The sequence below is a fragment of the Rhinoraja longicauda genome, chromosome 36 (assembly GCF_053455715.1).
Source record: "Rhinoraja longicauda isolate Sanriku21f chromosome 36, sRhiLon1.1, whole genome shotgun sequence".
Classification (NCBI taxonomy): Eukaryota; Metazoa; Chordata; class Chondrichthyes; order Rajiformes; family Arhynchobatidae; genus Rhinoraja; species Rhinoraja longicauda.
In genome coordinates this window covers 1953287-1978521 of record NC_135988.1, presented here as the reverse complement: position 1 = coordinate 1978521, position 25235 = coordinate 1953287, and the positions used below count along the sequence as shown (strand labels likewise).

The 25235-nt window shown below is 48.7% G+C and overlaps 1 protein-coding gene across 1 annotated transcript; it reads right to left on the bottom strand.

Annotated features, from left to right (window-relative positions):
- Positions 1-3764: 3764 nt before the first annotated feature.
- LOC144610357 (uncharacterized) lies at positions 3765-18050 on the bottom strand. The gene is made up of 9 exons (XM_078428980.1): positions 17927-18050; positions 17271-17346; positions 16746-16877; positions 14340-14463; positions 12002-12062; positions 9421-9467; positions 9263-9338; positions 7214-7303; positions 3765-6031 (listed from the first exon to the last, which is right to left on the bottom strand). The coding sequence occupies exons 1-9, from the start codon at positions 18043-18045 to the stop codon at positions 5635-5637; spliced, it is 1122 nt and encodes a 373-aa protein (XP_078285106.1). The 5' UTR covers positions 18046-18050; the 3' UTR covers positions 3765-5634.
- Between the last annotated feature and the right edge of the window lie 7185 nt (positions 18051-25235).

Sequence of the window (25235 nt, the reverse complement as noted above, 5' to 3'; positions counted from 1 at the left end):
AAATGGCGGGAGACGCGGCGCCATCTTGATGCCGCTGCGGCCCGCCCGCTGATGCCGAGACCTTGTTGATCGAACTGTTTCTTTTTGATTTGGATGCCATAAGCGCATCAGCTTTCTCCGCATATGCCACGGGGTCCTTAAAAGAACAATCCATGAGCATGAGCTTGACATCCTCGGGAAGCTGCTCTCGGAATGCCTGCTCGAACATGAGGCAATCTGTATGTTCACCTGCTAGCGCCAACATTTCGGCCATGAGAACGGACGGCAGCCGATCTCCGAGATCCGGTAGGTGCATAAGTCTCTTAGCTCGGTCATGCCTACTGAATCCGAAGGTTCGTAACAAGAGTACCTTCAGTGCCTCGTACTTGCCGTCTGCAGGAGGGTCGATGATGAACCGCATCACCCGCGCGGTCGTCTCCGGCGGTAGAGCGCTGACGAGGTAATAGTACTTTGTCTCGTCCGTCGAGATGTTTCTTAGGTGAAACTGAGCTTCGACATGGACAAATCAGGATTGTGGTTGATGTGCCCAAAACGGCGGAAGGTGAACGCTGACCGCGTTTAGCTGCGGTGCGCCGGGCGTAGGAACCGAAGACGAGGCGCCTTGTTCACTCATGGTAGGTGATCGGCTGGATCACGTCGGGGTCACCAATATGGCGATTCTGGAGGCTCGTTCTTTGTTAAATAAGTTTATTGCGACAGCAACATTCGATTACAAAGTATAACGAACGAGATTACAGACAACCATTAATTCTAACTGTTCACTTCGAAGAACTCTCCTAACTGACTGGTTTTGGGCGCCAAAACCACACGTGGCCACGCTGTCCAATCAGCGGGCTCAACTCCCTGGACCAATCCCTACGGTCGCACCCACACGTGACCTTGCTGGCCAATCTGAGGGTTCAACTAGTACTAATCTCTATGGTCGCTACACCTCATGCATCAGTCAGATCTCTCTGCAACCTTCCCACCCCAGCATTTTCTTACAATTACTGTGGCAACATTACACCTGGAGTATTGGGTGCAGTTTTGTCATTTCACATAACAAGCTATACTTCTTATGGAGGAAGCACAGTGAAGATTCATCAAACCAATTTGAGAGATGACAGGTTTACCAGAAGGAGATCACATAGGTTAGTTTCCATTTTTCTAAAGTTTTTTTTCTAGTTGCTTTCTCCGTTTGCAGGGAGCTCAGCAGCAAGAGCTACTTTCTCACAGCGCCCGAGACCCAGGCTCGATCCTGACCTCCAGTGCTGTCTGTGTGGAGTTTGCACGTTCTCCCCGTGACCCCACATGGGTTTCACCCCCATATCCCAAGGACATGCAAGTTTGTAGGTTAATTAGTCTCTATAGGTTGCCCCTAGTGTGCAGGAGAGCTCAATCTGCAAGGAGAAAGGCTCAGTCCAGCATTAGTGGCAAAATATTCTCATTTAGAACTGGACTGAGATTATACAGAGTGGCGAATCTCTGGAATATTCTAAGGCAGAGGGTTGTGGAGGCTGGGTCACTGACCGCACTCAAAACAGATTCACAACATCAGGGCAATAAAGGGGGACATGGCAGGAAAGTGTGCGTTAGATCAGGGTGGCACGGTGGCGCAGCGGTAGAGTTGCTGCTTTACAGCGAATGCAGCGCCTGAGACTCAGGTTCGATCCTGACTACGGGCGCTGTCTGTACGGAGTTTGTACGTTCTCCCCGTGACCTGCGTGGGTTTTCTCCGAGATCTTCGGTTTCCTCCCACACCCCAAAGACGTACAGGTATGTAGGTTAATTGACTGGGTAAAATGTAAAAATTGTCCCTAGTGGGTGTAGGATAGTGTTAATGTGCGGGGATCGCTGGGCGGCGCGGACTCGGTGGGCCGAAGGGCCTGTATCTCTAAATCTAAATCAGCAGTGATCATGTTGTGTGGGGGGGGGGGACTGTCAAAGCCACCACAGCCAGACATAAAAACAGCTTTTTTTTCCACGAGTAGTAGCTCTACTCAATAACCAAACGTCCGTAGTCTCTTTTTGCTCCGGTTTATTTCACTCACATGTTTAAACCGTAATGTTGTATTCTTAATGTTTTATGCATTATTCTTAATTGTTTACTGTACATTCGTGTTACTTGCGAGCAGAGCACCAAGGTACATTCCTTGGACGTATACATACCTGGCCAATAACGTATTCACTCATCTTCATCTTGTATGGCAACGTGGGCCTGACTGATCTGCTCTGTATTCGTATCTACCATCCTGGTAAACATCAATCATCCCCACCAACTCACGGCAATCACTCGCTCCTCACAAACCAGCAGAAAGGCTCCAACTACCAAGTCTCTTGAATGGAAGCCGATGGGGGGCAAACAACACTCTGCAAGCATGCAGTCAGCAGTGATGAAGGTAGACACAAAATGCCAGAGTAACTCAGGGGACAGGCTGTATCTCTGGGGAGAAGGAATGGGTGATGTTTCAGGCCGTGTCTGAAGAAGGGTCTCCACTCGAAACATCGCCCATTCCTTCTCTCCAGAGATGCTGCCTGTCCCGCTGAGTTACTCCTTCGATTTAAACCAGCATCAGCAGTTCTTTCCTACAGTGTCAGCTGTGATGATCTGGTGAACCTCACCATGCCCACTGCCATCCTTCACTGCACATCGGCTGGGAAGCTTTTCCCAGGGACGATCTGCTACAGGAATATAAAACGATGACAGGCATTGATAAGATGCAGTGGCCAGTCTTTTACCCAGGGTGGGGGGAGTCTAAAACCCACGTGCATAGGTTTAAGATGGGAGAAAGATTTAAAAAGGGACCAAGGGAAACCTTTTCCACAAGCAGTGTGGTGCGTACTTGGATCGAGCTATCAGAGGAAGTGGTAAAGGGGTTTCATAGACAGCATTTAAAAGACACCAGGACAAAGGGTACATGGATATGAAAGGATGCAGCCCAGACAAGTGGGACTAGCTCGGGGAGGAAACTTGGACCAGGTGCTGTAGACCTAGGAGTTGGTGTTCATAGTTACCCACGAGTGGGAGGTGGGCAGGGTGAAGAAAGCAATGGGGACCCTGGGCTTCATCAGTCACGGATTTGAGTACAGACGTTGGGTCCTGATGTTGCAGTTGATGTTACAAGTTGTTGGTGAGACCACACTTGCAGTATGTTCAGCTTAGGTCACCCTGCTAAAGGGAAGATGCGAAGAGTACAGAGGAAATTGTCAAGGATGGTGCCAGGATACGAGAGACTGTTACAGGGGTAGATTGAGCAGGCTTGGACCCTTCCTTTACACACATCTTATAGAGGTGTATCACATTATGAAGGGAGTAGATGGGGATGAATACAGTCTTTTCCCCCACGACTGGGCAATTAAGAACTAGAGGGCATAGGTTTAAGGTGAGAGGGGAAATATTTTAAAGGGTAACTTTTTCCACTCAGAGGTGGTGTGTATATTGAATGAACTGCCAGAGGAAGTAATTGAAGCAGTATAATAACACAATTTAAAGATATCTGGACAGGTATGTGCACGAGAAAGGATTAGAGGGATGTGGGTCAAACACAGGCAAATGGTACTGGGGTAGATGGGGCATCTTGGACAATTTGGGCCAAGCTTCCATGTTGTGTGTGTGTGTGACTCATTCATTGTGTCCACTGGATGCGGTTGGAAGCAAATGATTATGATGCCATAGTGCTGTCACAGAGGGGCAGCTCATGGCCATCGTACAGATCAGGCTGCATCATGGTCGTCTACGGTTTTTCTGAAGCTTCTAAACACTGCAGGAAGTGAAGATAAAGTGATACAAATGACCAAATTTATTTATTTTGATTCAAGATTACATTTGATACTGAAAACCATGGAAAATCTTGACATGTGTTCCTCAATCACTGATACAATGAATGTCAGGAGTCAGGTAATAGGATGAAGCACCAAGCACCAGATACACAGCAGGAACACAGAGGCTCCTGAACCACTGCGCTGAGCCTCAGTCTAAAGGAGGCCAGGGTACCGGCTGTAGCCACTCTCCAGACCTTGTGCTCATCCTCCACAAGAGCAAGACAATGGGGAACAACTGGAAACCCAGCCTAATCACTGAAGGTAGACACGAAATGCAGGAGTAACTCAGTGCGTCAGGCAGCATCTCTGGAGAAAAAGAATACGTGACGTTTTGGGTCATGGCCCCTCATAGGACAGTTTGATGAAGGATCTCGACCTGAAACTTCACCTATTCCCTTTCTCCAGAGATGCTGCCTGATCCACTGAGTTACTCCAGCATCTTGTGTCTATCTTTGGTGTAAACCAGCTTACACACAGTTCCTCCTTACACACAAGCTTAATCACTGCTCTAATGGACACCATGCTCACCAGAAAGATATATAATTTCCCGGTATCTGTGCAACGTGCTGGCAACCGACTGGCTGGGTGGGGAATGCACCCTGGTCCTTTAGACTGAGTGCCCAACGTTCCATTCAAGGACAGGTCTAGACTGCAGACAGAGCCCACCTGAACCGAGAGGATCCTGTTGATTTTTCTTCTTATCCTATTTGAGATAGCCAGAGATGAACAGAGTAGGCAACTAGTACAGATCAGTCTAAAGAAAGGTGTCGATGCGAAACGTTCCCCTGTCCATGTCCTCCAGGAATGCTGCCCGACCTGCTGAGTTACTCCAGCACTGTGCTCATTGGTAGTACGGATCAGAGTTGGACTGTCCAAGTCCTCCAGGGATGCTGCCCGACCTGCTGAGTTGCTCCAGCACTGTGCTCATTGGTAGTATGGATCACAGTTGGGTTGTCACAGCACTCGAGACTACACACAAACCCATGGAATTAAATAACTTTTTTAAAAAGTTTGAAAGTAGCATTGAGCAATGTTTTCTGATTGGACTCAGTGAAATTTCAGCACTCTATTTGGAGTCCTTGGATAGATTTGAAATTGACCCCAACACTGAAACCATCTACTGGATTAATTGCTTTTAGTCGTATCAAGGAGCAGTTTACATGAAGTGGGTAAGCAGTGACATTCCTCTCAGTAAGTCAGTGCTCATGGGACAGTTAGGGTCATGGAGTTCCCTGCGACCCCACCTCAGCATCCTTCACCAGTTTCCCTGCTGGCCTTTTAGTTAGTTCCTTCAGAGGGTTGACAGTAGGCAAGGGGTGAATCAGTCACTGAGAACGGAGGTAACGCTCGAGTGTTGGTGCGTCAGAGGCATTGATCTGAAGCATTGCAGCCACACGGTCTTTAAGTTGTACAGGAAGCAGAGTTAATATAGTGTGAACTGCAGTGTGATCGCCATCCTCAACAGGGGAGCAGTACCTGTGCGATGTGCTGGCAATATGCACCACCTTCACAATTTAGTATTCAAGGCCACGTCCTTTTAAATCTGCATCATGGATGAGGAGATTATGAACTGATTAAAAGTGATTGTTTTGCGAAAGGAAGAAGTTCGAGAAGCAGTGAGGTCAGAAAATGAATCGAGGATTGGGAGCCAAGCACAATATTAAGGCAGATGAATGGAGGTTCCCCCACAGTTCTGAGGCACCAATAGACAAACGATCCACCGATACCTGAACATAGAACCAGCCACCTGAAGTAGCCCCTCTGTTTCATCCTGCACATTATTTATTTCAGTTACGTTTAATCAAAGTGACTAAAATCTTTTGCATTTGCATATCAATTGTCCCATCGTCGATGTGTACTCAGCCTAACCTGACCTTGAGAGACTGATTTCCATTCCCTGGTGTCCCTGGTTCCGTGAGGGACCTGGTAACCGTCCCAGGGCTTCGCGGGCTGATTCTTCCGCCAGTCAGGCGCAGACGGTGGCTGGCGAGACCGCCACGATGATTGTGACTGATAGCCCGTCCGCGACGAGTCCCACCACCCACCACTGGAGTCAGAGTACGCCCCGTGCCCATTGCCCAGCGCCGGGCGATAAACAGCAGCTGGTCCAAACCCCTGTTCTCTGGAACGCTGCCTCGGCAAGTAGGAATCAGCAGGTTGAACAGGCGGGCAGGCAAAGTGACTGAACTCACGGAAGTCCTTTCTTGGTGGATACATTCCACGATTCGTTCTGTAAGGAGACAACCAAGAGTTGAGTGTTTTTTTATTGTCATCTGCCCCCAAAACAGAACCATGACATTCATACTTGCAGCTGCACAACAGGTTTTTAAACACAATACTCAATAGATAACATAATAAACAAAACTAAGTTCAATAAAATGAGCAATTTTGGGCACCATATCGGAGGAAGGATGTGCTGGCTCTGGAGAGGGTCCAGAGGAGGTTTACAAGAATGATGCCAGGAATGAGGAGGTTAATGTATGATGCGCGTTAACGTGTGATGTCAGCACTGGGCCTGTACTCGCTGGAGATTAGAAGAATGAGGGGGGATCTCATTGAAACGTACAGAATGGTGAACGGCCTGGATAGAGTGGATGTGGAGAGGATGGTGGGAGAGTCTAGGACCAGAGAGCACAGCCTCAGAATTAAAGGACGTTATTTTAGGAAGGAGAAGGAGGAATTTCTTTAGTCAGAAGGCGGTGAATCTGTGGAATTATTTGCCACAGACGGCTGTGGAGGCCACAAGTCAGTGGATGTTTTTAAGGCAGAGATAGATAGATTCTTGATGAGTATGGGTGTCAGAGGTTACGGGGAGAAGGCAGGAGAATGGGGTTCGGAGGGAGAAATAGATCAGCCATGATTGATATCTGATGGAGTAGACTTGATGGGCTGAATGGCCTAATTCTACTCCTATTCCTTATGACCTAACTAAACCAAACTCAGCTGTTCGGCTCGTGAACTGCCCTGCAGAACTCTAACCGTACCTCAGCAACAGAACACCATGGACATTTCTTGCACGTACCAGGATTTTTTTACTAATTGTATTCTCGCAGTCTTTTTCTTTTAAGGCTCTTGTAAAGTTGTGTTGTCCGAGCCTGTGCCTCTGGTACAAGCAGGATTGCTACTTGTACCTCAGCGTACTCGAGCACGACAGTAAACTGGGCGCTGTCATGTTTGAGTTTGCCACGGTTTACACCAACCTCCATGCCTGTCCTGTGCCTGCTCGCCCTGCCCACTCCCCTCAGAGCCAGAGTCACCAGGTCCTTCAGCCCAACCTCTCCACATGAATGGTCCCTGCATTAGGGCCATGATTACAACAGCCAGTGACCAGTCTCACAGCCACTGGACAATGCATCACCTGCAACAGCTGCACTGAACAGGGCTGCATGCCGCTGCACGGATACTTCCTTACCTCCCTCGCGGTGTGAACACGGGCTGCTGACGGAAACGTCCCATCTGTTCTGGGGCTACGCAAGGACCCAGCACATCGATTCCTTTATTGCTGTAGAACAGAAGAAATCACAGGCGATTATAGGCAGAACAGAACAGCACTTCCTGCTGCCACTTTACGGAGACACAAAGGAACAAGTGAGAAGGCGAGGGTATTACATTCAGTCTCCTTGTGGGGGTCACTCTTCAGTTGAAGAGTAAATGAATGCTGATGTCGGTGGATCCTTCCACCAATAACACAAGCAGGCCCACGTCACACACCACCAAGGCCGGGCTTCTCAGTCCAGTTCCACACCCACATTTGCAAGACTCAAGTTCTGCAGGAATGTCGGCACTGTACGAACTGACCATCTGATCAGCCAAGAGGGGCTCAGATTTGTGAAGACAAGGCCTGATTAGCGATGGTTCAGATTGACTTTGTGAACTGGGAAATAGTGTCTCATAAAGTTTTGTTTAGTCTGAAGAAGGGTCCTTTTCCCCAGAGATGCTGTCTGATCCGCTGAGTTACTCCAGCTTTTTGGTAGCAAAAGCAGAGCTGTGGGATACCAAGGAGACCTTTGTGAGGGCCTCATCTATGATGGAAGAGGAGAACCCCCGTTCCCTAAAGGCTCGGTGTAAGGAGTCAGAGGGTGGTAGTGGTGGGTTACTGCCCTACTGAGACCCGGGTGCTGTGTGTACAACGTTCACACGTTCTCCCCATGACCTGCGTGGGGTTTCTCCAGGTTCTCAGGTTTCCTCCCATACTACAAAGACATAGTGGTTTCGCCGAAACCAAGCGCAGGCTCGGCGATCGCTTCGCTGAACACCTGCGCTCGGTCCGCATTAACCAAACCGATCTCCCGGTGACCGAGTACTTCAACTCCCCCTCCCATTCCAACCTTTCTGTCATGGGCCTCCTCCAGTGCCATAGTGAGGCCCACCGGAAATTGGAGGAACAGCACCTCATATTTCGCCTGGGCAGCTTGCAGCCCAGTGGTATGAACATCGACTTCTCCAACTTTAGATAGTTCCTCGGTCCCTCCCTTCCCCTCCTCCTTCCCAGATCTCCCTCTATCTTCCTGTCCCCACCGATATCCTTCCTTTGTCCCGCCCCCCTGACATCAGTCTGAAGAAGGGTCTTGACCCGAAACGTCACCCATTCCTTCTCTCCCGAGATGCTGCCTGACCTGCTGAGTTACTGCAGCATTTTGTGAATAAAAAGATTTAAAAGGGACCTGATGGTCAACTTTTTCACATTGATGGTGGTGGCCAGAGGAAGCTGGAGAGGCAAGTATAATTACGTTTAAAAGATATTTGGACAGGTACATAAATAGAAAAGGTTTCAGAGGGTTATGGGACAACTACAGGCAAACGACTAGATCAGATAGACACCTTGTATCAGTTGTGCCTGTTTGCATGCTGAATGACTGCAAGGCTGATGTTGTGCTGTGTTGGTCTAGAGAGTGAGAGGCCTTTAACAAGGGAATCATCTCCTGTGACACACACAGGTAAGGGAGTCTAAAACTCAAGGACTTAGGCTGAAGGTGAGAGGGGAAAGATTTCAAAGGGACCTGAAAGGCAACTCTTTCACACCGAAGGTGGTGGGACTATGGAGCGAGTTGCCAGAGGAAGTGGGAGAAGCAGGTAAAACTAATGCCTGAATGATATTTTGGACAGGGTAGGAAAAGTTTAGAGGGGATGTGGCAAATAGGACTAGCTTGGTCAGCATGGATGAGTCGGGTTGAAAGGTCAGCTTTCATGCTATATGACAGGCAGTGCAGGTCTGAAACAAAAGATTATCACAATGAATGGCGGGCGGTGCTGGCTCGAAGGGCCTCCTCCTGCACCTATTTTCTATGTTTCTGTTTCTAATCACCTGCAGAACTTTCAGAAACTGGAGAAGGTGGAGGAAAGACAGGAGGTGCCAGTGGTGCATCTGGGCGAGCAGGTGGTCGATGAGGAAGAGCCACATACGTACAGGTGCTGCAGTAGCCCGATGGCAAGTTACTGAACGTGATTCAGTTGACCTTACCTTCGATGAGGTCCTTGCAACAAATCCTGAATGTAATTCGGCCTTTCAATTGAATATCCACGGGATCTGTTGAACACTTGAGAGAAAGAACCAGCGATGAAGAAAGTTTAGATTTAAAGAACAAGGAAGGAAACATTCAGGAAGTTCCAAACACTTACAGTCGATTGCATGACGAGGGTCCATCCCATCCACATCAATCAGGTACCTTGAGGAGGGAAGACAAGGCAATGGAGCAATGAACAGGAGAACAATCACCCAACACTCCACAGTAGCACTAGCTCATTTCCTGTCAGACGTCCTGACTGTTTTGTGTGAGATCGTGCTCTCCCCCCTTGGTTCAGGAGCGATGGCAATTTGGGCAGTGCTATTGCTGCTCCTGCAGGATGTGAGAAGCCAGCGAGACTTCCAGTATCCCAGAGCTCTGCACCTATGGGACGTGTGTTCAGCTGCAACTCCTCACAGACAGCGTCAGGGAACTGGAGCAGCAGCTGGGTGATCTCACGATCATCCTTGCCTTGTCTTGTTGATACTGCACCAACCGCCCCTGTTGGGCTGTAAACGTGCAGTCCTTCATGCATGCAGTTGCAGATTTAAAATGTAGTGTTTGCAAGCAACAGTTTAAAAGATTTACTTTCAGCAGCAGATTTTATATGCGGTGGCAAAGGATTCCAAACGGGGATGGTTCTGGGGTACAGCAAGTAGTGGAAACAGTCTTTGTTGGTCTGGATGGTTCTATAATTCAAGGGTTGGGTTAGTCGAGCTGCTGGTGTGTTGTTCCGACTGTGTGAATGATGGGCGATGTTGGATGGAGCTAATGAGTGGGTTTCTTTGTAGACTGCAGTAAGCCTGGATATTATATGGGGTCTTTTGAGAGTGTCCCAATAGACAATAGGTGCAGGAGTAGGCCATTCAGCCCTTCGAGCCAGCACCGCCATTCAATGCGATCATGGCTGATCACTCTCAATCAGTACCCCGTTCCTGCCTTCTCCCCATACCCCCTCACTCCGCTATCCTTAAGAGCTCTATCCAGCTCTCTCTTGAAAGCATCCAACGAACTGGCCTCCACTGCCTTCTGAGGCAGAGAATTCCACACCTTCACCACTCTGACTGAAAAAGTTCTTCCTCATCTCCGTTCTAAATGGCCTACCCCTTATTCTTAAACTGTGGCCCCTTGTTCTGGACTCCCCCAACATTGGGAACATGTTTCCTGCCTCTAATGTGTCCAATCCTCTAATTATCTTATATGTTTCAATAAGATCCCCCCTCATCCTTCTAAATTCCAGTGTATACAAGCCTAATTGCTCCAGCCTTTCAACTGTGGTAGGTAGTGTGGGTACAGGTGTGGTTCGGGAGTTGGTGCAGGGATACAGATTTGTGGACCATGGGGATCTGATGCAGTTGCCTTCATACAGTGGCAACTTCCTCAGAAAGTCAATGCCAAACACAGATGGAACTGCTCAAACCTGTTTGTGACACTCAGTTACAGTACTAGTGTGGAAACACACACCTCCATAGCATGGTGGCACAGCACTAGAGCTACTGCACGAAAGTGCCAAAGTCCTGGGTTTGGTCCTGACTACCGGCACTCGTCTCTACTGAGTTTGTAAGTTCTCCCCATGACCTGCGTGGGTTTTTGCCGAGATCTTCTGTTTCCTCCCAAACTCCAAAAACGTACAGGTTTGTAGGTTAATTGGCTTGCTATAAATGTAAACTGGTCTCTAGCGTGTGTAGGGCAGTGTTAAAGTGCGGGGATCGCTGGTCGGAGCGGACAGTGGGCTGAAGGTCCTGTTTCCACGCTGTACCTTTAAACTAAAGAAACTGAACTCCAGATTCAGGGACAGCTTCTTCCCAGTTGTCATCAGGCAACTGAACCATCCTATATCTCACTACAGTCCTAAGCTACTAGCTACCTCAACTCCCCCTCCCACTCCCAGTCTGACCTTTCTGTCATGGGCCTCCTCCAGTGCCATAGTGAGGCCCACTGGAAATTGGAGGAACAGCACCTCATATTTCGCCTGGGCAGCTTGCAGCCCAGTGGTATGAACATCAACTTCTTCAACTTTAGATAGTTCCTCTGTCCCTCTCTTCTCCTCCTCCTTCCCAGATCTCCCTCTATCTTCCTGTCTCCACCTATATCCTTCCTTTGTCCCGCCCCCCTGACATCAGTCTGGAGAAGGGTCTCGACCCGAAACGTCACCCATTCCTTCTCTCCCGAGATGCTGCCTGACCTGCTGAGTTACTCCAGCATTTTGTGAATAAATACCTTCGATTTGTACCAGCATCTGCAGTTATTTTCTTATATTAATCTACCTCATTGGAATATCTTTAATCAGACTTTACCTTGCACCAAACGTCATTTCCATTTTCTTGTATCTGTGCACAGCTTGATTGGAATCATGTAGTCTTTCCACTGACTGGCTAGCATGCAGCAAAAGCTCTTCACTATATCTCACTACAGTTGACAATAAACTGAACTAAACTAACAAGAGAGCGGTCCCGAGGTACCCTTTACCTCATTGGAGATCCTCGGACTATCTCTGATCGGACTTTTCCTTGCACTAAACTTTATTGCCTTTATCTTGTATCTTTACACTGTTAACGCCTTGATTGTAATCATGAATATTCTTTCCACTGACTGGCTAGCATGCCACAAATGCAGCTTTTCGCTGTACCTCAATACACATGACAATAACAGTAAACTATACAGTATAAACCTGACCAAAGCCTTTAGCAACCTACCTGCAAATGAGATAGCCAGTTCTGTTGATGCCGTGAGTGCAATGAACTCCAATCAGTTTGTCTAAAAGTAGACAGGTGCTCAGATTAGACCACATCATTCAACATCCCACACAAAAGAGAGGCAAATGCTTGGGCCACCGGACTTTGGGATTAATACAGAAGGGTGCCCACCGGACAAGTTGGGCCGAATGGCCAGTTTCCATGCTGTACACTTCTGAAGACAGTTGTCAATAATTATAGCAGGATCTCGATCAGCTGGGCAAGTGGGTTGAAGAATGGCTAATGGAGTCTAATGCAAGTAAGTGTGAGATATTGCATTTTGGAACGTCAAACCAGGGCAGGACCTTCACAGTGAATAGTAGGGCCCTTGAGAGTGTTGTAGCGCAGAGGGAACAAGGAGCACAGGTATATGGTTCCCTGAAATGTGGTGTCACAGGTGGATAAGAGTAGTAAAGAAGGCTTTTGGTACATTGACCATCATCAGACAAGGTGTTGAGTATAGAAGTTGGGATGTTACATTTGAACAAGATGTTGGCGAGTTGGTATAGTTTTCAGCTTGGGTCACCCTCCTAAAGGAAGCAGTCTTAAACTGGAAAGAGCGTGGAGAAGATTTACGAGGATATTGTCTGGACTAGACAGTCTCAGGGGCACAGCGGTAGAGTTGCTGCTTTACAGCGCTTGCAGCACCAGAGACCCAGGTTCCATCCCGACTACGGGCGCTGTCTGTACGGAGTTTGTACGTTCTCCCTTTGACCGCATGGGTTTTCTCCGAGATCTTCAGTTTCCTCCCACACTCCAACGACGTGCAGGTATGTAGGTTAATTCGCTTGGTCCCTAGTGTGTGTAGGATAGTGTTAATGTGCGGGGATCGCTGGTTGGTGCGGACTCAGTGGATGAAGGGCCTGTTTACGCGCTGTATCTCTAAAACTAAAAAGCTGTAGGAAGAGGTTGGGCAAGCTAGCACTTTATTCCATGGAGTGCAGGAGGATGAGACGTGATCTTGGAGAGATGTATAAAATAATGAGGGGAATAGAGTCTTTTACTCAGGGTAAGGGAATAAAAAACCAGAGGACATGGGTTTAAGGTGAGTTGATGGGATGAATAATGTAGAATTAGACTACAATTTTCTACTGGATAGACAGTGTGGGAAGCACTACACGGATTACACGGAATCAGGAACTAGATGAAGGGGTGGGTGTCCCAACAAAGCAGGGATTCCAAAGCTCAACCAACCCACTGTTCGGGGCAACCGAGGAAGGATGTGGCAGCCATGGTCCCAGCAGATGCACTGTATCCGAGAGGAAGCAGTCTTGGAGATGTTGATCTTCAGATAAGACATTACACCAAGCCTCGACCTAGCTAACATTTAGTCTCCAGTCAATGTCACTCCAATTGGGTAGTCTGATCACTGTTAGAAGTGAACCATTAATCACAAACTTCACTCTGCATATTGGCACATCAGAAATTATGGAAAGAACAACGGAAATGAAATAATCGCTTTTGGATTGCGCTCGAGTCCTGCCACAACTAGAGCAGTCCTGAACTACTACCTACCTCTTGGGAGACCCTCGGACTACCTTTACCGGCTTTATCTTGCATTAAACATTTTTCACCCTATTCCCTTTATCATGCTGAATGGTTAGCGCGCAACAAAAGCTTTTCACTGTACATCGGTACATGTGACAAACTAAACTAAACTGGAGAAGTATCTGACCACCAAACCCAAACACGCTTTCAGTGGAAGGCCATGGGATAAGCAGGGCACAAGACCCATCCTCATCAGACTGGTGATCCCCGTGATGTACCAGACCAATAGACCAGGTGTGACCCCACCACACACCCGACACACGTCAGCCAGCACAGAAACAGGCCATTCGGCCCATCACATCCTCACCCACCAATCGGTTTGCAGCCCCCTCTGCCTGGGTAATTCAAGTATTCAACTACACATTTATTCAATGGTTTCAACCACTCCGCACCCACCATTCTCTCAGGTGCTCCACGTACTCTTCACTCTCTGGGTAAAAATATCCCCTTCAGATCTCTAAATCTCTTAATATTTACTCTAAATGTGTCCTCCAGTTATATTCACCTGTAATGAGGGCAAATATTTGCTGTACTCAGCATCTGCAAGAGACGGCTGCCTTAATCTGTCCGCACACTTCCATTCAGCCCCTAGGTAAATGACTCAACAACTGACCTCCTTCCCACACCTGGACCCTTCTCTCCCCACCCCATGCCCCAGAGGACTCCTGACCATGATGCGCCCCGTCCCCGCCTGCACCCCCCCTTACTGCAGCCCACCTTCCATCATGTCCCTGCCCACAGCTGTGCTTACCATTGTCCATGTTCTCCAACAGGAATGTTTTCACGGCTCGTTTGAAGCTTAAAATGTTTTTTCCATTGGGTACTTCCTGGCCAGCGGTAAAAATCTTCTCGTAGTGCAAACCCTCCGGCAGCTCCTACAACAGAAAATCAAACACACTCAGGCACAGCAGCGAGTAGCAAATTAACGCACAGGAGCAGGTAGCAAACTAACGCACAGGACAGGAGCAGGTAGCAAACTAACGCACAGGACAGGAGCAGGTAGCAAACTAACGCACAGGACAGGAGCAGGTAGCAAACTAACGCACAGGACAGGAGCAGGTAGCAAACTGACGCACAGGACCAGGTAGCAAACTGACGCACAGGAGCAGGTAGCAAACTAACGCCCAGCACAGGAGCAGGTAGCAAACTAACGCCCAGCACAGGAGCAGGTAGCAAACTAACACACAGCACAGGAGCAGGTAGCAAACTAACACACAGGAGCGGGTAGCAAACTAACGCACAGGACAGGAGCAGGTAGCAAACTAACGCACAGGATAGGAGCAGGTAGCAAACTAACGCACAGGACAGGAGCAGGTAGCAAACTAACGCACAGGAGCAGGTAGCAAACTAACGCACAGGAGCGGGTAGCAAACTAACGCACAGGACAGGAGCAGGTAGCAAACTAACGCACAGGACAGGAGCAGGTAGCAAACTAACACACAGGACAGGAGCAGGTAGCAAACTAACGCACAGGACAGGAGCAGGTAGCAAACTAACACACAGCACAGGAGCAGGTAGCAAACTAACGCACAGGAGCGGGTAGCAAACTAACGCACAGCACAGGAGCAGGTAGCAAACTAACACACAGCACAGGAGCAGGTAGCAAACTAACGCACAGGAGCAGGTAGCAAACTAACACACAGCACAGGAGCAGGTAGCAAACTGACGCACAGGACAGGAGCAGGTAGCAAACTAACGCACAGCACAGGAGCAGGTAGCACTTAATGCAGAAATTAATGACTGAGGAAGGAGATGGAATTTAATCCGAGCAAGTATGAGATATTGCACTTTGGGAAGTTGAATGCAAGGGGAAAATATACAATTAACGGGATGAACCTGAACAGCATTGATGTACAGAGGGATCTTTGGATCTAGGTCCATAACTTTTCAAAAGTGGCAACACATAGATAAAGTGGTAAACACAGCACATGGTTTGCTTGCCTTCCTGATTGGGGTATTGAATATAAGTGTCAGGCAGCCATGATGCAGATTTTATAGGACTTTGGTTAGGCCGCATTCGGAGTACAGATGCTCCCCGACTTATGATGCCTTGACTTCCGATATTTTGACTTTACGACGGTGCAGAAGCTGGGCGATGGCAGTGAGCCGCAGTGAGCCTCCGGCCACCTGATCAGGTGCATTCAATGCATTTCGACTTACGATATTTTCGGTTTACGCTGGGTTTATCGGAATGTAACCCCATCGTAAGTTGAGAAGCACCTGTATTGCATGCAGTTTAGGATAGGCACATGGTTATGCAGGGAATGGAGGGACATGGATTGTGTAATGGCAGATAAGAGTTGGTCTTGGCATCATGTTCGGCATAGACATCGTGGGCGGAAGGGCCTGTTCCCATGCTGCACTGTTCCATGTTGTGGAATCTGTAGCTTTTACCCACCAGTCCACCACTGGTTTAACCAACACCGTTTCCTCTACACATTGGCTGCCTTCACCCTCTGAGCCACACAAGCCCTCCCGTACAGCCCTGGTTCCCAGTGTCACTGATTGCCACACACTTCAGGTTAAGCAAGAGCCACTGAACTCTCAGTGAGGAATGAGTCACTTCACCTTGAAAGAAAATGAAGATGATTATTTCTGGAGAAATGTGCAAGCTTTTTATTTGGTGACGTGGGGGAAATATGAAATGGAATAAAGTCGAGTTTGCGCGTTATCCGTGACTGCGTGGGATTTCTCCGGGTGCTCCAGCTTCTTCCCACATCCCAAAGACATGCAGGTTTGCAGGTTAATTGGCCTCTGTAAGATTTCCCCTCGTGCTTTGTCGGTGGATGAGAAAGTGGGATAACAAAGCTAGTGTGGTTGTGTTATCAATGGTCAGTCTGGACTTAGTGGGCCGAAGGGCCTGTTTTGATGCTCTATCTCTAAACTAAATATCTAAAATAAAAGTGTAACGATATTGATTTGTAAAAAAAGGACAAACTTAAGAATACAAAGTTAGATTGAAATTAGATATTATCCTTGCAAAAGCAGGATCAAATCAAAATCAAACAGTCACCTGGGCAGCACGGGTGAAAAGCAAAGTTGCTCAGTAAGAACAGTGATCAGTTCCTGACAAGCAACAGTAATCCAGCTTCTGATGACTAAATTTGTTCCTACTTTTCTGGCCACAGGCTTGGCGTAGATCCATGCCCAGTCTTACCGTGGAGTCATAGTAACGCCTTGTGAAGGTGAGGTCAATGATCTTGCCCAGCTCCTCATTCTGCTCCTTGATCTGGCTCAAAAGATCCATCGGCGTGAAGACTTCACCAGGCAGCAGGCAGCTTGCAAACACCTGCAACAATAAAGTGGCATCACAGTCAGCACGCACCTTGTGGGCTGAAGGACCCATTCCTGTGCTACACTACTCCATGTCCACGAACACAAACTTCAAATACAGAGCTGATGTGCAGATGCACGCGCGGACAGGAGACAGGTGCGGACAGGGGGCAGTCGCGGGCAGGGGGCAGTCGCGGGCAGGGGGCAGGCGCGGGCAGGGGGCACGCGCGGGCAGGGGGCACTCGCGGGCAGGGGGCACGCGCGGGCAGGGGGCACGCGCGGGCAGGGGGCACGCGCGGGCAGGGGGCACTCGCGGGCAGGGGGCACTCGCGGGCAGGGGGCACTCGCGGGCAGGGGGCACGCGCGGGCAGGGGGCACTCGCGGGCAGGGGGCACACACAGCCACTAACCTTCTTCAGTGGAACTTTGAAGGCGATGAAGCGGGTCCCTCGGAGGCGCTGGCCGAGTGCGGCGTACACCTGCCACCTGGAACCCAGTAGAAGGACATGTCAGGGGAGGGGATGAGGGAGAGGGGATGAGGGCTGGTGGGGGGGGGGGAGGGAGATGAAGGGGGGTGGGGGGGGACGAGGGTGGGGGGGGACTAGGGTGGGGGGGGAGGGGACGAGGGTGGGGGGGATGAGGGGGAGGGGATGAGGGAATGATGGGGAGGGGATGAGGGAATGATGGGGAGGGGATGAGATGAGGGTGGGGAGGGGAGGAGGGTGGGGAGGGGGAGGGGATGGAACGAGGGTGGGTGGGGGGGGCGAGGGTGGGTGGAGGGGGCGGCGGTGGGTGGGTGGGGGGGGAAGGCGAGGGTGGGGGCGAGGGTGGGTGGGGACGAGGGTGGGTGGGGGCGAGGGTGGGTGGGGGGGGCGAGGGTGGGTGGGGCGAGGGTGGGTGGGGGGGCGAGGCGAGGGTGGGGGGGCGAGGGTGGGTGGGGGGGCGGCGAGAGTGGGTGGGGGGGCGAGGGTGGGTGGGGGCGCGCGAGAGTGGGTGGGGGGGATGAGGGTGGGGGGAGGGGGTGAGTGATGGCTGGGGAGGGCCCGGGGTCTGGCAACCGCCTCACCTGTCGGGGACGCGGCCCCGGCGGCCGCCACCACCCCCATCATCAGGAGCGCCGCCGCCGCCCGGCCGCGCCGACATCGCCCTCCGCACGACCAACGCGACCAGGCCGCCGCGCTGCATCGCGCAGGCGCGAACGAGTGACGCGTCTCCGGAAGTAGAGACGCCCACGCCACGCGATGCATTACAATGGGCCGCCATGTTTGTTGTGGGCAGCCAATCCCCGCCGCGCGTCATATTTATGGCAGGAAGTACCCGCGCGCCATCTTTGCTTCGGGCGGTAGATTCGAGGACGGCCAATCACAGGCATTGAGAAAATGCAGATGCTGGAAACCTGAGATAAAATAACACCAGAGAAACAATGTACTCCATCTGAAGAAATACTGATCTGATTTACAAAGTGATGGAGTAACTCAGCAGGTCAGGCAGCATCTCTGGAGACATGGATAGGCGATGTTTTGGATCGAGACCCTTCTTCAGGCTGATTGTAGGAGGGGAGATAGATATAGAGAGATGGGGCAGGACAAAGCCCAGCAAGTGATTGGGGACACGTGTAAGAAGGAACTGCTGATGCTAGATTATACCAAAGATAATCACCAAGGACTTCTGGACCACCCATATTGAAGCATCGGCCAAGAAAGCAGCCACAAAGTGCTGGAGTAACTCAGTGGGACAGGCAGCATCTCGGGAGAGAATGAATGGGTGACATTTCGGGTTGAGACCCTTCTTCAGACTGATCAAGGCCAAGAAAGCACCTATACAACACCGAATCAACGCCTCTACTTCATTAGAAGGCTTAGGAAGTCCGTTCCCCTAACCTAAGGCTTAGGTTGTTGTCCCCAAAAACCCTCAACAACCTCTGCAATGGCAGTTTCTATACCTTCTCAAAGTCCAACTTTGATAGCCATTACTGCTCGGGGATGGAATGGTGCTGATGAATTGGTGCTTATCGCTATGTTCCATAAACACCAGAAGAATTCAAAACAGAATGAGTATTTTTTCAAAAACACATCATTATTTTTGAGGCTGTGAGAGTCTTCTTGCCGGTATCTATGGTAGCTGAGCACCTTATCTTGTAGAAGTTCATAACATCGTTATTTTCAAGGTCGTATTCTGCAAGCTTGGTTTTCTTACCTCCACGTAGCATAAACAAGCTTCTTGTATCAAACAGTAAGAACATCTGCAGAATTTTCTCACAGGCTTTTAAGTTTTAAAACTTTTTAACTTAAAATTATGACTAACAGTCGTGACTACTCACAGTACCCGGTCAATGAAGTCTTCAATCTTCCAATGATCAAGGTGTAGACCGTGTCAATTTGCCTTCGACCGGCAGATTCTTTGTTCCAGGATTTCAGCTCTAATCTTTGGCAGAGATTCAGCTTCTTCAGTTCCACTGTTGAATTGGATTTTACTTGCAGAACAATCTTTCTTAGATTCTTCTGTTAGAATAGGTTTTTACTTAGATGTAATGGCAGTTTCTATACCTTCTCAAAGTCCAACTTCGATAGCCATTACTGCTCGGGAATGGAATGGAGGTATAGCTGACGCACTCACCACACTCTGAGATAACAAAAACGAATCTTTCAAACGCTGCTTCTTGATTAATTGGTCTTTATTAAAGTAGCACAAATCAAAAGAGGAATTCATAACTTTTCGTTCTTATCAACTGTTTCTTCTTCAAACAATACATTCGAGATCGTGTAGTCGTTACTGAGTGGTCGTGGTTGTAGTCGTGGCTGGCGTGTGTGTGGTAAAAATCTGTATTCTCTCCATCCTCCGAGACTAAACTGACCCACAATCTCTGTGGCTACGCTAGCCTCCTCAGATGTAGACACTCCCCATTACATATCAAATCACACCCACAAGCATGCAAAAAAGACAGAAACTAGAAATATTAAACATAGCCATAATATAATGACAGTAGCTAATTTAAGCGTAAATGGCTCCTACAACCTCTACAGATGTGCCATAGAAAGCATTTTATTCAGTATACATCACAGCTTAGTTTTGGAAAAGCTCCATCCAAGACCGCAAGAAATTGCAGCGAATTGTGGGCGCAGCCCAGACCATCATACAAACCAACCTGCGTAAGAAGAAACTGCAGATGCTGGTTTAAACCAAAGAAAGACACAAAATGCTGGAGTACGGTCTCGACCCGAAACTTCACCCATTCCTTCTCTCCACAGATGCTGCCTGTCCCGCTGAGTTATACCAGCATTTTGTGTCACGTAAACCAACCTCCCTTCCATTGACTCCATTTATACCTCACGCTGCCTCGGCAAGGCCAGCAGTATAATCAAGGACGAGTTGCACCCTGACCACTCCCTCTTCTCCCCTCTCCCATCAGGCAGAAGGTACAGAAGTGTGAAAACAAACACCACTAGATTAGGGGATAGTTTCTTCTCAGCTGTTATCAGGCAACTGAACCATCCTACCACAACCAGAGAGAAGTCTTGAGCTATTATCTACCTCATCGGGGGATCCCCAAACTTTCTTTGATTGGAATTTACTTGCTTTATCTTGCACGAATTGATTTTCCCTTATCATGTTTCCGTACACCGTGTATGGCTCAATTGTAATCATGTATTGTCTTTCCACTGGCTGACAAGCTTTCCACTGTACCCGTAATAACACTGTACCTGTACACGTAATAATAAACTACACTGAACTAAGCTGGAGTAACTCAGCAGGTCAGGCAGCATCTCTGGGGTGAAAAGAAATAGGTGACATTTCGGGTTGGAACCCTTCTTCAGGTGACAGATGAATACAGGTGCTTTGTTAGGCAGATGGTTGGACAAAGGCCAGAGATGAAAAGGTGAGAGACAAGGATTGAAGAGTGCGAATTGTGAAGCCAGAGGAAGGAATGTAGGGAGAAGGGAGAAAGTGCAAGTAGGGCACAGGGGAGATAGGGGTGGAGGGGTAGAGGGGACAAAGGAAAAGGGGGTTGTAGTTACCTAAAATTGGAGAATTGAACGTTCATACCTTGAGTTGGAAGCTATCCAAGCAGAATATGAGATGCTGTTCCTGCAATTTGCACGTGGCCTCACTCTGGTAATGGAGGAGGCCCAGGACATAAAGGTCCGTGTGGGAATGGGAAGAGAAGTTAAAATGATCAGTAACCAGGTGATCCAACAGTCCTAAGCCGACCGAGCGCAAATGTTTGGCAAATTGGTCAATAGACAATAGGTGCAGGAGGAGGCCATTCGACCCTTCGAGCCAGCACTGCCATTCAATGTGATCATGGCTGATCATTCTCAATCAGTACCCCGTTCCTGCCTTCTCCCCATACCCCCTGACTCCGCTATCCTTAAGAGCTGAGTCTATACTTGGTCTCACCAATGTACAGGATGCCACATCGAGAACACCGGGTGCAATAGATGAGCTTAGAGGAGGTGCTCATGAATCCTTTTTTTCAACTGGAAGGGCTGCTGAGGTCCCTGGATGGAGGTGAGGGAGAACGTATAGGCATGAGTGTTCCATCTCCTGCATTTGCAGGAGAAAGTAGCTGGGGAGGGAGTGGTTTGGAGGGGAAGTTATTAGTGTACCAGAGAGTTATGGAGGGAGCTATCTCTGGGACATTGGGTAGGGAAGATGGACATTAGCTGGGAAGATGTGACTGGTGATTTGATCATGTTGAAGGTGATGGAAATGTGTGAGAATGATGTGTTAGATGCCGGTGGGGTGAAAGGTGAGGACGAGGAGGGGTGGTGGGAGAGAGAGAAGAACAATGGGATACAGAGGAGATGCAGGTGAAGGATCCATCTATGCCTTCATGGAGGAAAACTTGTGGCCAAGTTTGCAGATGATACAGATGGCAGATGCAGTTTAATGTGGATAGTAAGAACAGGAAGGCAGAGTATTATCTGAATGGTGTCAAGTTAGGAAAAGGGGAAGTACAAAGAGATCTGGGTGTCCTTGTTCATCAGTCACTGAAAGGAAGCATGCAGGTACAGCAGGCAGTGAAGAAAGCCAATGGAATGTTGGTCTTCATGACAAGAGGAGTTGAGTATAGGAGCAAAGAGGTCCTTCTGCAGTTGTACAGGGCCCTAGTGAGACCGTACCTGGAGTACTGTGTGCAGCTTTGGACTCCAAATTTGAGGAAGGACATTCTTGCTATTGACGGAGTACAGCGTAGGTTCACTAGGTTAATTCCAAGAATGGCGGGACTGTCGTATGTTGAAAGACTGGAGCGACTAGGCTTGGCATATACACTGGAATTTAGAAGGGTGAGAGGGGATCTTATTGAAACATATAAAGGATTGGACACGCTAGAGGCAGGAAACATGTTCCCAATGTAGGGGAAGTCCAGAACCAGGGGCTACGGTTTCAGAATAAGGGGTAGGCCATTTAGAATGGAGATGAGGAAAAACGTTTTCACTCAGAGAGTTGTATATCTGTGGAATTCTCTGCCTCAGAAGGCAGTGGAGGCCAATTCTCTGGATGCTTTCAAGAGAGAGTTAGATAGAGCTCTTAATGTTAGCGGAGTCAGGGGGTATGGGGAGAAGGCAGGAATGCGGTACTGATTGTGGATGATCAGTCATGATCACATTGAATGGCGGTGCTGGCTCGAAGGGATGAATGGCCTACTCCTGCACCTATTGTCTATTGTCTACAAAGATTGATGGAGTGGTAGGTAGTGTAGAGAAAGCAGGGTCTCTGTAAAAAGGACTTGAATAGGTTGGGAGAGTGGGCAGAGAAGTGGCAGATGGAATACAGCGTAGCAAAGTGTGGAGTCATGCGTTTCGATAGTAGGAATTATAGACTATTTTCTATATACTACATCTCAGATGTCCTCGAATGGAAAGTGTCATCTTGGATCCTTTGCAGCAGAGACAGTGAAATTGAGATTGATGGTTGGCATCTTTACAAGATGCAGGATGGGAGAAGGTGTAGTCCAGGTAACTGGAAGTTAGTGGGTTTGCAGACATCAGTCAATAGTCTGTCCCCTGTGACGGAGGGGATTTTGAGATGTTTGGAAAATTGCAAATATCACCCCGCTGTACAAGAAGGGAGCAAAGCAGAAGAGTAGAAACTATAGGCCAGTTAATCTGGCTTCAGTGGTTGGTAAGATTTTAGATGCGATTATAAAGGATGAGGTTTCGGAGTACTTGGGAATTAACTCCAAGTGCAAGGATTGTACAACTTCTGATTCCATGTCACGTCTTGCAAAGGATTGCATTTCATTCCTTACCAACAGAGCTACCCCAACCCATCTGCCCACCTTATCCGTCTTTTCAATAGGATGCGTATCTGTGGATATTCAGCTTCCATCCCGATCTTATCGCTCTTCTTGACTCAAGAGTCAAGAGTGTCAAGTGTTTGTCGTATGTCCCAGATAGAACAATTAAATTCTTACTTGCTGCAGCACAACAGAATATGTAAACATAGTACACTAATAATAATAATAATAATAATAAATAGTCTATTGTAGTTCAGAGCTTATTTGAGATTGTAGTGTTTAATAGCCTGATGGCTGTAGGGAAGAAGCTGTTCCTGAACCTGGACGTTACAAATTTCAGGCTCCTGTACCTTCTTCCTGATGGCAGGGGTGAAATGAGTGTGTGGCCAGGGTGGTGTGGGTCTCCGATGATGCTGGCTTCCTTTTTGAGGCAGTGACTTCGGTAAATCCCTTCGATGGTGGGGAGGTCAGAGCCGGTGATGGACTGGGCTGTGTTCACCACCTTTTGCAGTCTTTTCCGCTCCTGGACGTTCAGGTTGCCGAACCAGGTCGTGATGCAACCAGTCAATATGCTCTCTACAGTACACCTGCAGAAGTTCAAGAGAATCCTCTCTGACATACCGAATCTCCTTAATCTTCTCAGGAAGTAGATGTGCTTTATTTATAATTGCATCTGTGTGCTGGGTCCAGGAAAGATCTTTGTAAATATGCATGCCCAGGAATTTGAAGGTTTTGACACTCTCCACCATCGAAGGGATTTATTATTTAATATAAACAGGAATGTGGGTCCTCATCCTTCCTCTTCTAAAGTCCACAATCAGTTTTATCCCTTGCTAAACTTTCTGTCTTACATCTTATTCTGGAGACTTTGGTAACCTCTCCTTCCATTATTGACTTTAAAGTCATTGTCTACAGCCCTAGTTATGTTGTTCGGCGGGGCATAGCGGATGGAGTCCGTCTAATCTTGGATGTCGCAACGGACGGGACAAGGGGGGGATTAAGATGGAATCAAAAGTACTTGGATATGAGTTCAGTGGTGCACGAGAAGGCTTAGTTTTAATTTAGTTTAGAGATACAACACGGAAACAGGCCCTTCAGCCCAGCGAGTCCCATACACCATCATACACACTAGGGACAATTTACAATCTTTACCAAAGCCAATTAACCTACAAACCTGCATGTCATTGGAGTTTGGGAGGAAACCGCACCTGGGGAAAACCCATGTGATCATGCAAACTCCGTGCACACAGCTCCCGTAGTCAGGATCAAATCCGGATATCTGGTGCTGTAAGGATCTCTACTGCTGCGCCACTGTGGGGCCCAGAAACAATGGATAAACTATGGGTCTGCCAGGGTAGTCCTGTCTGCGGATTTTGGGGAGGAGATTACAGCTGGCAGTGCGGGGTTGGGGAACGATATGGTTGGAGGCTGTGGAAGGGAGTTTACCAGAGGTGAGGAGATGACGAATGGTTTGGCAGATGATGGCCTGGTGTTCGTCTGTGGGGTCATGGTCAAGGGGTAAGTGTGAGGAGGTGTCTGAGAGCTGGCACCTAGCCTGAGCAGTCCATTAGACTACAAAGGCCCCTCCCTTGTTGGCGGGTTTAATGGTAATGTTGGGATTGTTGCAACATGAGCAGAGGGCTGTGCATTGGGAGGGGGTGAGATTGGAGTGGGTAAGATTTAGTTTTAGGTTTATTATTATCACGTGTACTCGGTTGCAGTGAAAAACTTAGTTTGCATATTATCCAATCAAATGAGATCTTGCTTTACAATAAAGCCAAACTCAAGTACAATAGGTAGAGCAAAGGGGAAGATACAGAGTGCAGAATATAGTTCTCAGCATTGTAGCGCACCAGTTCCAGAGACAAAGTCCAATGTCCGCAATGGGGTAGAGGTGAATCGGACAGTCCTGGAAGGACCGTTCAGAAGCCCGATAACAATGGGGAAGAAGCTGTTTCTGAGTCTGGTGATGCGCGCTTTCAAGCTTCTGTATATTCTGCCTGAAGGGGGCCGGGAGAAGAAGGAATGATCAGGGTGGGATGTCTGTAATTGTGTCGGCAGCTTTCTCAAGGCAGCGTGACGCGTAGATGGAGTCGATGGCGGGAAGTGTGCTCTGTGTGATGGATGGGGTTAC